The 13,546-nt window shown below is 34.8% G+C and overlaps 1 protein-coding gene across 1 annotated transcript in view; it reads right to left on the bottom strand.

Annotated features, from left to right (window-relative positions):
* MMP16 (matrix metallopeptidase 16 (membrane-inserted)) overlaps nt 1-13,546 on the bottom strand; it is a 190,252-nt gene that overhangs the window by 75,880 nt on the left and 100,826 nt on the right. Inside the window, exon 4 of the mRNA XM_009334216.1 lies at nt 4,988-5,292. Within this exon, the coding sequence (XP_009332491.1) occupies nt 4,988-5,292 (305 nt within the window). The remainder of the gene's footprint in view (nt 1-4,987; nt 5,293-13,546) is intronic.

Raw genomic sequence — 13,546 nt, 5'->3', positions numbered from 1 at the left:
AGTCTTACGATGGGGAAAGCATCTTACCTATAAGACCTTGTGAATGTGTATGGCCTGTCATGCTGCAGTAACTTGGAGGATAGGGGAGGAGCCATAGGCTCAGGCTTAACAACTCCATAATGAAACAGATCTTCCAGAAATCTAGCACACTACTTGTTCTACTAGAATCTGACACTTCAACCTCTAATTATATTGCAGTGCAGCAAAAAATTTCAATGCTGCAGATTTAATAATGGACAGATGAAGATAATGGACATATGTGGGAGAACCTTGTTAAGGCTAATAAGAACACCACTTTCAGTTTTGGTACAGGAAGACAGGGCATAGGATAGGATTTTTCTGCTAGCTACTAGAAAATTTACTACAGAGACAGTCCCTATCCCCCCTGCTCCCCGGCAGTGAGGCTAATAAGAACACCACTTTCAGTTTTGGTACAGGAAGACAGGGCATAGGATAGGATTTTTCTGCTAGCTACTAGAAAATTTACTACAGAGACAGTCCCTATCCCCCCTGCTCCCTGACAGTGACTTTGAATTTCATCACAGTGATTGGAAATACTGCAATTAAAAAAAAATACTTTGAAAAAGATTTTTGTTGAGTATTTTGATAATACAATGTCTCCAAAATATTGCCACTCTTAGCAAGAAGTCATTGTCCTTTTCTGGACTTAGATACATTATTCATTGTCCATAAATTTTTCATTCAGAAAAAGGTGATATGTATCACCCGAATGGATTGGAGTCATGGGAACAATGAAATCTCTCCCTAGCCTCAAAACTGGTATATTAAGATTTCTTCATTTTCTTTTTTTTTTTCTCCACTTCTTTTTCTTTCCAGCACTTAAGTTCAGAAGAAAATAAGGATTTAAAGTTTTTCTTAATAAGTGTTGATTTTTCAGATAGCTACTTACGAAACTTGGTTTTCATCCCCTGTTTATTCTTTTCTCTTTTTACATCTTTAAGTCTACATATTGTGGAATGTTTTCCTGTGATATTCCTATCCTTTCTGATTTGCTATTCCTGAACAGTGTTTCACCTTCAACGTTTGTTTCCTCCATCCTCTTCTACTGTAGTTGCCAAGTGTTACCAGAAATGAGGCTGCCTAGGAGCACAAGGTACTTCATAAGATGCATGAAGAAACCATCCTGTCCCAAATAATTTACAAGCCTAAGGCTCTCATCTCACACTGAAGCCTGGGTAGGCAGACCATAAAGGAAATGGGGTCTACTGTAGGTGGAAAAGCCTACTCCCACAGAATGGCCTGAAAAGTAGATGTCCTAAAAGAACAAGTGGAACACAAAAGCTGACTGGAGGAAGGCTACAGTCCAATGCTTACAAATACTTTGTGCAAAGTATTGGAAGACTACCATTTCCCTACCTTGCAAAAAAACCCAAATACCTTTTATCCTCTAGTATATCCCTCCTTCCCTAGCAAAATAAATTCTGTCCTTGTTCCCGTTACTCCCCTGTGACAGTAAGTTTCTTGTCCTTCTTTCTGGCCAATACTTCTGGCATCACCTGCAGCACTATGGAAGGAAATTCAGAGAAAAGACCTCTACAGCTCAGCTGGAGTTAAGGTACCAGCTGTACTCTGCTTACAGGGTATTATGAAAGCAAAGAAATACATCGTTTTAGAGAGCCTGCAAGTGTTAAATTGTATGACAGGAGGTTTTTTTTCCTGAGCGACAGGCCCATTAGTCTTTACTCCTACAAGAGCTTTATTCATTCTTCAGAATGAGGGAGGAGTCAAAGCACAGATCTCTTCCGCAGAACATGATTGATAAGATAGGTCTGTGATCCACAAAAACTTACCACTAAAGTGAGAACAAAGGAAAGCAGCACTGCACTGTGGAGATGATGTATTTCTATTGGAACTGTCCTTTTAGTCTAGAACATTATTAAAACCAAGCAAAACACAAGAAAATCAAGCAAACATTATAAGAAAAAAAAACAAAACAAAACCCAAACAAAGTATGAAGACACTGCAATTAACTAGTTAGGATCCATTACCTTAGGAATTAACTATACTCAGAATACTGAATTTGTATATGTTTCTTTTTTTGGAATGAAAATTATTTTAAAAAGGACAACAGTTTATGAAAGCATTTCAAGAAGTTGCCTGTCTTTTCTGAGGTAGCTAGCATGCAAATCGTTTTCTTTAGAAAAACAGTACAAGGTGGAGAATGAGGCTAGTACTTTTCAAGAGGATCTTATATTTGCATTTTTGCCGCTAAATAACCAAGTTGGTCTGTGTTTTCAAATCACTCTGGAATAATAGGGTAAGAATCAGAGAAAATCAGCCCTTTGGGGTGAGGGTTAATTTAAAATTAAAAATAAATCACCAGATCTTTTCTCCCTTCTATTGGATTTCTAATAACATTACATGAAGATGACTATTGGACTACTGGAGCAATGAACCTTAAAAAAATGACATTTACCTGGGGAAAATACTCCTAGCTAAGATCATAAATATATTTTTCAACCTTCTGCTTTTCAGTGCTCTGAGACTGAGCTCAAGATAAGGAGCCCAAGAGAGCTGTAAGCCTTTTCTTCCTGTCAATCCCAAATGGCATGTTTGTCTTCTTTTTCCACCCAGGAATTTTTTCCAGTCACAAAAAAAAAATCTGGACGTTCCTTCAGGATTCCTAGACATAAGCTAATGCAGTAAGATCATGAGCAGAACTCGGCCTACCTCATAACTGGAAGTCACCAATCAGACAAATAGGCACTCCGTGTATACAGATCAACTGCACATACATTGCCATTTCTAGAGTTACAATGGCATAAGGCTTTTCTCTGGACAATAGCTATGACCTAAGATCCATGGTTCATACCATCTCAACAGTGAAACTAGGAGTTGCCAAAATTCTTCAAAAAGCTTGCATTGGTATGATGTTTATTTTAATTGTCATGTATTTTCCACAAATTTTCCAGTCATAAAATATACTGAGTTTTCTACCTTGACTATTCCATTCTAACAGGAATATGTCTCCCTCAAAAAACTATATATGAGCATTCCAAAATACGTAAGTTATTAAATTTGCAGAATAAATTTCCAGTGATATCTGTTAAATCTTCATGATATAGACAGCAAAACTTTTTTTATTATAAAAGTTCAATGTTCTAAGATACATAAAAACATATTTTTAGTAATAGTATCATTTTACTTTCACTTGATTTTTTCCTTCAAAATATCTTAAAATTCACTAATACAAGAAATAGCTATTGAAAACTGCTCTACAAAACTCAACCACAAAAAGGCATACAAGGACACGAGTGCCTTTTTGCACTCTGAAAATTAAGTTAAAGGAGAAGGAGACAGCCAGAAGTTTGCACACTCTCATACAGACTAAAAGTATCCATATGTGGAACTGCTCCAAAAGAGTTACCACATTTTAAATTGACACCTTGACTTCAACATACACATGCCTGCCTGTAGATTTTCCTGAGTGCTTGAAGGAATAGCTCCAAAACCACAGAAGATTATGTGCAGTGCTGCTCTCCCACTGAGACCCATAAAAACACCTTAATTTAGCCTCACAATGCTGTGACTGACTATGTACCTGAACTGCACAAACAGAAGATTCCCACTGTTTCTTTGAGCTACACTTGTGAAGAGGGCAAATATGAGCAGTACAATACCACAGATTTTGCTCCAGTAAGAATCTAGGGCTTGGTCCACAAGAAATAAGCTTCTTGAGCCCATTCTGCTAAGGGCTTTCACAGTGCAGTACACTGCTTTTGCTTCACTGACCCTGGCACAACAGAAGTATTGCACCATTAGAACAGTCACAATACTGTATTCATACTCCTGAAATATTAACTTAAAGCTTAGTTGCAAACTCCAGGCTACAAATACTGCTACATAAAAAGCTCTGAATTTTACTTGGAAGATCTCAGGTGAGAAAGGGAAAGGAAGGGAATTAAATAAAGCCTCTCATTCACAAATTCAGTGTAACATTGAAATACAACAGTTCTGCACTTCTTGTCATCTTTATCGTCTTTTGTATGCCAGAAACATCCTCTTTGTGCATCTGTGCATCCTCTTTTGTGCATCATTTTTTGCTGAAGAGACTCTCTCAAACTCTATGTAACTGGCTTAGAGAAATCTACTAGGACAACTGAGGCTGCTTGGAACCAAAACTTGTCGAAGCATCAGACACAGAATATGTCTACACAAAAACTCTTCTTTGATACTGTTTTGCAGGGATATAAAGGCTAGCTTTAAATTAGGTTTCCTAGATAATGGCAGTAGTTTAGTCACATGAACTTGGAGCTTGGCAAGGGCCAGATTATAGTTCTGTGAAGAGTAACTTCAAAGACTATCTTTAATCTTGATTTGGTAAATTTTAGGTATGTCAACTGCACTATGAAGTCACTTATTTGACTACGGAGAATGTACAACTTCAGTAAATTGGAATTATTGTTGGAATTAACAATTCCAAAAGATGTTCAAAAGTTATTGGGAAACACTAACTCTCTTCTTGGAATGGCATCTTTAAGAGTTGACTTCAAATGCTGCCACTGCATCACCATAAGGAAAAACTGGAGAAGACCAGGTTTTATGTAAATAGGTATCTACTGTATTGGTAAGAAGTCTCAGTTGTTCTTAACTTCTCTTATATCATTGCTTAAGAACATTCCACATTTTCCCTAAACCTAAATAATCTCTATATGGCAAAAAATTTCAAAATGAAAGTAGTTTATGTAAACATTCAACAGTACAATATTTGAATGAACACAAAGGTTCCTAACAAGAATTCAATGTTTTTCGAGAGAAACATGTTTTCATACTGTAACTTACATTTAGACAGAAACTTTTCTGCCTAAGATCCTAATAGACCAATCAGCTGAAGATATTTCTAAAGTAATGTGAACTTAGGAAAGAAAACTATGTGACTTTAGGGATAGGGAAGCATGGAAATAGTTCTGTTAGCTGAAAATTCATGCCATTTATTTATTCTGTTTAAACTGAAATCTTCTCTTACCATCATGATTGGGATTTCCCAAGGTCCATGGCTCATCTGAGTCAAAATGAGTGTCTCCCCCAATTCCTGGCCCAGGGAAATATGCATGAGCCAAAAATCCTCCCTCCCCGTCGAAGGGAGAACTGTCTCCATGAAAACCTGATGCAAAAATGATTGTAATATCCACGTCCCTCTTGCCATTTTCTAATTCAATATAAGGAACTTCTTCAAAGGTTAGAGGAGTTACATTCTGCCACACATCGAAGGCACGGCGAATGGCTTTACGAGTTTCAGCATCACCTACTTTTGGAGTGACGTTCTTTATGCTGAAAGAAACAGAAACATGAAATAGATTAAATTTGACAGAGTGGTAAGTGACACTGCTTACATCCATTTTCCCCTAATTATTAAAAGCACTGTGCTTTTAATACAATGTGCTAGTCTGGCATTATATCCTTTAAGAAGAGTATTTTTAAACAAGCTGGTGCAAAATTGTTTTGTCAATCTGTGTAGCCCTTTATGCTAGAACTTATATGTTAGCTAGGTTACTCTCAGCAGTACAAAAATCTTGTTTTTAGAAGATTAAAAATATTTAAAAATGAAAAATTCTTAACAGTGGGATAACCACATTAATCAACCACTGACTGTTTACCTCCTGGACCACAATTAGAACCCATCACAGCTAAAGGATGGCATATCATTTCTGATCAAAAGAAAAATGTTTCCAGTTAAATGAAATTTTAACTTCTTAGTCAGTCCATTAACAATAGCAGAGCTCCATACTGTGACCACCAACCAGTATTCACAAAGCCTTAAAAACAGTTCTTGTTGCATTTGTAGCTGAATAGATAATTCCTTATCAGAAACAGAGACTTTTTATTTCAATACAGGCTAAGATGTCTTTTTATGATCTGATTACTTGTATAAATCTTGCATAAAACTGTAAAAATCATCAGAGAAATCATTTTATAGAAGACAATTATGTGCTAATTCAGAAATACATATTTAAACAGAAATTTCAGTCTACACTACTTCAAATGACACACATAAGAGAAAGGCAAAAAACCCATCAGAATTACAGTTGAGTTCAGAGTCACAGTTACTAGTAAATTATAATGGAATAATCTTAAAAAAAAAAAAAGCTTTTTTGTTTTTATTATTAAATTCAAGAAAAGAATGGCAATAATCAATTTCAGACCTATCCAATTTCCTCCATCATTTTTACTCGATTCATATGGCCAGCAAAAACTCTGTTAGGTTTGTGTGTTCTGAAACTGCTGCAATCAGATGCTCTTTGTTCATTTGACATGTGCTTGACTGAATGTCCAGCACAAATTTCAGAAATTACATAGTTCTAGGGTATATGTAAGATTTATGTACATTTACACAGCATGGCGTGTTAATGGAGAACAAAAATATTTTCATGAATAAATGTGGAAAGATTTATTTGTTTGGTGCATTAAATGTGCTTGATTATATGGTATTGTACATTTATATAAATGGAAATAAATCCTTCAAGCCTAATTTTATAGATTTGACTTTACATATATAATATTTTGTTTATAGGTTCATGTAGAAAACACAGTTACCTATTTTGACTACCACTCAGAAATATTCTTGTATTGAGTCCAATAATGCTAGTCTAACCAAAGCATTATTTCTTTTTAGCTAGTATGTATGTTACAAAGAGATATCAAGACAGATTAGAAGATAGCATACTGTAGAGAATCCACTGCTTCCCTTGAACTTTTATTCCAAATATGTTTTAACCAGTCATTACATACTTATGTCTATTCTCTTATTTGTCTGGCTTGTATCACTGGTCCTTGTTCTGCTTTTCTCTTTCACATACATGAGCTTTAAGAACATTTTTCCCCCTGAAAAAAGACATTTAAAAGACATTTCTGCACTGCAAAGTCATTGCCTTTTTGTTGTCTCTCTGAAATTAAAAGTTTGAACTCTTTAAATCTCTTATTATAAGACATTTTCTCCAGTCTATTAAATATTTTCTGTGATTTTTATTGAATTCACTGCAATTTTGCAATGTTCTTTTGAAACTGACTCTGTCAGAACTACAAAGTACTACTGTACTGATCCCACTATCGAGAGAAAAAGTGCTCTGACCTGTAAGCATAGCCTTACCCTATATGCTGTAAATGTCATGTGATTCAAATTGCTTTGTAGGATGCCCTTTCTTCCTAGTTATTTATTCATCAGTAATTTTATGATCAGTGTTGTGTTGATTTTCAGGTGATTAAAAAAATATTGGATGCACTGGACCAACTATCAGTCCCTGCAGAACCCCTCTCTGAAAGCTCCCTCCTTTGTGAATTATTTTTTTGATACGTTTTAGTTAGCAAGTTCGTGAACTACGCATCCTGTCCCCCTTGAGAATGTACAGTATTTTCAAGCAGAATGGCACGTGGCACTAAATCAAAACACCTCACAAAGGCACACTTACACCGCCACTACCAAAAACTTGACAACAGTTAACCTGTTGCTATGTTAAGAATACCACTTACAAAGCTGATGAATTTTCTCTTAGTCAGTCCTGCAGTGTGCTTTCTAAAGCATGTAAATTGTCTCAAGCACAGCTCACTGAAGGATTAGAGCCTCTGTTATTTGCTACTTTTAATGAATACAACAAATGAATCAACAGGCTTTCACAGAAAATAGAATGTGTCTAGCAAAACTGATATTTTGATGTAGGAGAAGTTAATCTGAAAGATACACTTTTTTTTTTTAATTGTTTTATACTTAGGAATCTTAGTAATGGGTCAAAGTCATACCTTGGGTTTATGTAAATAGAGCAAAAGGATGGTCTTATGCTGTTATACGTGATATGAGAAAATGGATAAAAACAGATTGGAATTTTGTATTGGTGGTAAATTGATTAATTACTTGGTCTAAATGGATTTGACTCATGTTTTAAGCCTTATCACTTTACATTTTCTTGCTTTTTCAGTGCACAGAATTAAGTTTTATTCATTGATTACAAATGAAAAATTGAGCCATTGTGCTAGTTTCACACACATTAACTAGAGGTGATTACCTATGATGGGAGACCTTTTCCAGGGGATTCAGCTATTGAATTATTTTTGAAACAGCATCCTACATCTCAAGATTCATTGTCAAGAAGAAATATTTTTCAAAGCATACATTCTGTATTAAAACAAGACAGATTTCTGGCTTCCAAAACAACCTTCTGGGGAGGGCGAGATTATACTGAAAAATGTAGATTCTAAACAAAATGAAATAAATCAGTAGTTATTCCAATACAAGAGTATTTCAGAAAATTATTGTTGATTTTAATGTGTTTAACACAAGCCATGTTGAATCCTAAAAGGGCAAACTCCAATACTATGTGTAACATGAATGTTGAAGTTGTCTAGCTGGGAACTTGCTTAGAATAATTCACCAATGTAGACATATGAAATCCAAGTTATTTTACAATTCTTTCATGGTGTTGATCATATAACCTCCAAAGGGGAAGCACAGTAACAAGATCAATCCATACAGACAATGTACCAACTACTAGAGATTCTAGGACTCATCTCTTAAAAGTCTTCAGTTTAGACATATCACTGCAAAAGCAAATAAAGTCTTATATGAACCCTTTTCCTATTTCATTTGACTCTACATCTTAAACCTAGCAGTCACCTAAAATAGTGGTAACTGTCACTGGTAACAAGAAAAAAAAAAAAGAGGAACTGGGATCTTACACTCAACATGTCCAGTTATATTAAAGAAATGAGAACTCATATTCTACAACATTCAAATTTTATATGAAAAAGACTGACGCTAAAAATGTGTATAGTGAAGAGCATTTTTTTGTTAATTACACTGTGGAAAAGCATAACTAATTGGCTTAATTGATTGTTACGTAGGAATCCTCTCTCACAATTACAGTTATCTACACTTTTTTCATTGCATAAATTTAAGAATCACCACAGTGTAATTTAGTCTCCCTCTATTAGGTATATTTGACATGTCGTCCCCCCTTCCATTCAGAGGTTACAAATGCTAAGGTGTGTAAAACTGCTAACATAGTTCTTTAAGAAAAGGGCAAGCATTAACTTTATTAAGTTGGACTTTGGGGAAGCACCAAGCTTTAACGGAAGAATAAATATGCTTAAATCAACACCCAGGAGCTGAAGCATTCCATTTTATTCAGATTCCTAAACATTGCCTATAATGGCACTAGCAGTTATCAGGTAGGTAGATACTGGAAACTTTCCTGTGTATCATCAGGTTGACTAGAATTGTATTTTTTATGGTATTTCTGATTGAAAGCTGGTAGGAGATGCAGTTATAATGACAAAAGAATGTTTAATAGAGCCTTAGTTATCATCTAATTCTGCATCCATGCTTACTCCAAAAAGCTAATGCTTAGTGTCAGGAATCATAGCATCCCTGTCCCATTAGTCCTTAAGGGTTGAATCTCTATGGTAGTCTAACAGTTTATGAGAACTTTATTGTAGAAAACAAGTAGCCTCTCTAGTACAAATTACTATTTTTCTAGATTTGCAACTGTAAATCATGAGAGTTTCAGCAAAACATGTAAGTAGGAATACTAAGAACTCATGGGTGGGTCATTTTGAAAACGTCTGTTTTCAGAGAACCCTGAAAATTTCTTCACTCAGAATGAATGCTACTCAGAATGCTTTCCACATCTGGAGGTATCACTTCCCAATATAAATCTGCATGCATTTTCTATACTACTGTGTGCTCTGTGATACAGAGGAGCTAAGAACTTCAATATTTGTTACTGACTTAAAATGGGAGGGTAGGGTTCTAGAGTATATAGTTAGGTATTTTCACTGTCTTAAGGTCTTGTAAGCCTTATATGTACATAGGTAAAAAAATATATCAAAGTGCAGCCCAGTCCTATACATGCTTCTGGAATGTTTCAAAATATATTAGTCAGATACAACTGAATTAAAGCATAGAATATTGCTAGCATTTTGAAGAACAGTTTTCAAACTTTTCAGTTATTCACAAATTTGTTAAAGTTAGGAAATTCTTGGCATCTCTGAAAAAAAAACAGATAATCATTGTTTCCCCTTATTTCTGCTTTTCTTTTTTAATGGAAAGACAATATGCTCATGTCTTGATGCTGAAATAGTATGGCCATATATTTCAAAAATAGTGCAGTGTGAACGTCATCACAATGCAAAGCTTGTGTTATCATTTCAATATGAACACAGAGCTGACCTTTTTCCTTCATGAGCAAACTGAAATCAAGGAAATTCAGCACATACTGACTTTGTGACAAGTATGATTAATAAGGTGTGCAATTCCTTGATTTAGGAAATATTTTCTAAATCTTCCTCTGTACTAGTACACTCAAAATATTATTTTATTAAAAAATCTTGTTGCTACTTTGAATCAACAGTATTTTCTAAGTTTTTTCTTAATTCACTATTTTCTTACTTTTCCGTGTGGCTTTCAAACATCCAAGAAAAATTCTCTTTCCATATTCCACACAATATGGATCATTCAGACCATAAAAATAACATAGTCTAGACATTCGTCTAGGGCTTGACCCAATGTCCACTGAAGTCAAGAAAAAGATTAAATTAATTCTAGTTGGTTTGGGATGAAGCCGTCGACTGTCTACAGTTAAGTTTCCTCCACCAATTAAATTAGTACATATTCCTGAACAATCAAATTGTTTTTTTTTTCTTCCTCAAGACAGCAAAATGAAGCAGAATAGCTTTTAAATTATTATTTTATTTTATTTTAAATTGTTATGAGTTCTAAGTAATGGTTGTAATTTAAGGCAAAGCTTGGCTTTTTAGAGAGCATTCTCCAATTTTATTTGCAAAAGTGTTCTGCAGACTGAATAATCTGAGCAATTGACCAATGACTGACTGCTGGAGTTAAAATTATGAATAATATGCCCAGAATTCTGATAAGGACTTTCTTTAAATAATTGTCTGTCTAAAAAGGACATACAAACATTTATGTTCTATTTTTACAAAGCTGGTTGCTTTATTGATTCACATTGTTGCTCCTTCTTTAAAGTACTGGATTATTTACTTCCCTAGCAAAAAGGAAGGTGATTGTTTTTTGAGAGAGACTCATAAATGTCTTTGTAAACAACCCCTTAAAAAAAATAAAAAATTAAAAAAAAAAAATCCTTAATAGATTTCATAGATTTCTTCTCTGACTCTATGTAATGTTCAGAGATTGTTGTGTAACCTGATACAGTATAAAACACTAAGGAGAATCAAGACCATATTATTAAGATCTTTCTAGTTTGTTCTGTAATGGGGCTATAATTTTCATATACTCTAGATGTTCTCCTTCACTCTTATACTCTTCTGGCTTGTAAAAAGGTTCAAATAACCACTTTCTGTTTCTCTCTTTGTAAAAGCCATGTTAGTATATAACTAAAAATATTTACAAGGTATACCAGCATGAACTATACCAAGCAGAAAAGATACAGTAAGTAATATTGCTGTGTAACTTCATTAGAAACAGAAATTCTAACAAACACCCTATTCAGCAGTTCAGATAAGCAGAAAGCTACATTCCCTGAGGGAGAGAATGTATAATTAATGCAGCACAATGCCCATTCCATGCTGGCATTCCCAATACTGGAAATCTGCATTTTGATACTGTCTGCACACACATTGTTTTCTAAGAGTAATTATCACCTAAGTCCAAAATGTAATATGTGGCCAAAAATGACGCAATTAATGTAAATTATCACAGTAAGTCACTTCTTTGAAGCTCCATCTTGAAATGTTGAGGAACTGTTTCAGCTTGAAAAATTACAAATTGAAAATATGGAAATGTAGAAAAAAATATTATGTCACGTGTATCTGTTTTCATCCTCTTACCCATGATTACAGGGGCAATCTAAGAGGAAATATACTCTGACCCACATTAACTAATTTAAATTTAACAGGTGCCAGGAGCAATTCTTGGGGAAAAAATAAGTGACAGACAGAAAATTCTAGAGTAAAAATATAAGTAGACACATTTTAAAATGCACTTATATGTGATCTCAATTCTATTTTTCCATTAATAATGTCTTCATGTTTTGCCTGAAGTGATAATTATTTCATTTAAATAGAGCATCTGAGGATATGCTCTAAGACCATGTAGCCAGACAGATAGTAAGTGGTAAATGTAGCTTTTGGTCTCTTTCAAAGGGCTCCCCTCAGCACTGGAATTGCACCTCTTTGGCAGTGATGCATACAAAGAAGAACTCCACATCTGTGGATTTTCACAGAGTCCAACAAGAGTTTATCCATTTACAGTATTATATTAAATACTTTCTTGAAATAAGCAACAAAGAAGCAAATTTGAAAAGCTTGCCTTACTTTACTCCAATCAAAATCCTTGGCAAAAAAAATCACCACATATTTTAGGAAAACCCATTAACTGCTGTTAAGGTCCATGCTCTGCTTATCTGTTGGTCTCTTTTTAACATAATGGGTATGTCCACAAAATACTTTTTTTTGCTATTACCATTCCTGTTCGGAAAAGCTGGTGAGTGCAGTCCTATAATAAGATAACTGTGATGGATGGCATCCTTTTTACTGTTTAGTCTGTGTTTCTGTTCTGTTGAGGTGGGGGGGCTTGATTTTGGGGGTGTTTTTTGTGGGGTTTTGGTTTTGGTTTCCAGAAAAGTAGAAGAGGTAGCAGACACTGAAATGAGGGAGAAATCACTCTTTCTTTGGAGGAATTATTAAGCTTGCTTAGCAGGCACACTTCAGACTACAAGGTTCGACTGGCCAGGAAGACACAAAATGCAGCTGGAAACCTGCAGGATATAAAGAGACTGAGAAGTGGCACTGAGAAAAATGGAGAAGACAAACGATGCTAGAGATATGATCAAAAGTTTAGGGAACAAACCAACTTAAAATGTCATTCAGTTAACTGGTTGTAAGCCTGTAATCAGGGAATTGATGGGAAGAACAAAGCAAGTGAGGAGAAGCATGTAAAGATATTTTTTTTTTTTGTCCTTATTTGCTTTGAGTTATTTCTTAATTCAGAAAGACTAATATTGTATTTTTTATTCTAATACAATTTGGGTTTTCTACTTTAAATATCTTTTGGTCTGTAATTCACTACAAAAAATATTATAGGCTTACTCACTTCAAAGCTCTGGTTCACTGGACGTCTTGTCAAAGTGAGAGAGTGAACATTTTACAAGAGGGAAGGCAGGAGGTAAAGAATTGCTATAAATTCCTCAAAGTGAGAAAGATTACTAGATAGTTGCCACATAGTTTAATACCGGGCACCCTCATTTTTTATTATGATTAATGGTTTGGGTGACAGTACAGAAGATATACAAGTGGTAGGATTTAGACTGTTGTAAAAAAACTTGTAATGAAATAAAGAATCAGACTCTGTACAAATCAGAGCACTAGAAAAACACACATATTTGTAGGTGACCGTGCATGCCTTGTCATATGTACACACACACAAAATTTAAATTTTAAATGCAGATAAATGTAAAGTGCTGTAAGTGGGCATTCTTATTCTAACCAACTATGCATTACATTTACATTGACAACAAAGGACTCCAGCCAATGCAACATACTAATCTCAAGACAGTCAGTT

This window comes from Pygoscelis adeliae, unplaced genomic scaffold, assembly GCF_000699105.1.
Source record: "Pygoscelis adeliae isolate BGI_AS28 unplaced genomic scaffold, ASM69910v1 Scaffold381, whole genome shotgun sequence".
NCBI lineage: Eukaryota > Metazoa > Chordata > Aves > Sphenisciformes > Spheniscidae > Pygoscelis > Pygoscelis adeliae.
The sequence above is the reverse complement of the archived record's forward strand: the minus strand, read 5'-3'. Positions and strand labels throughout refer to the sequence as shown.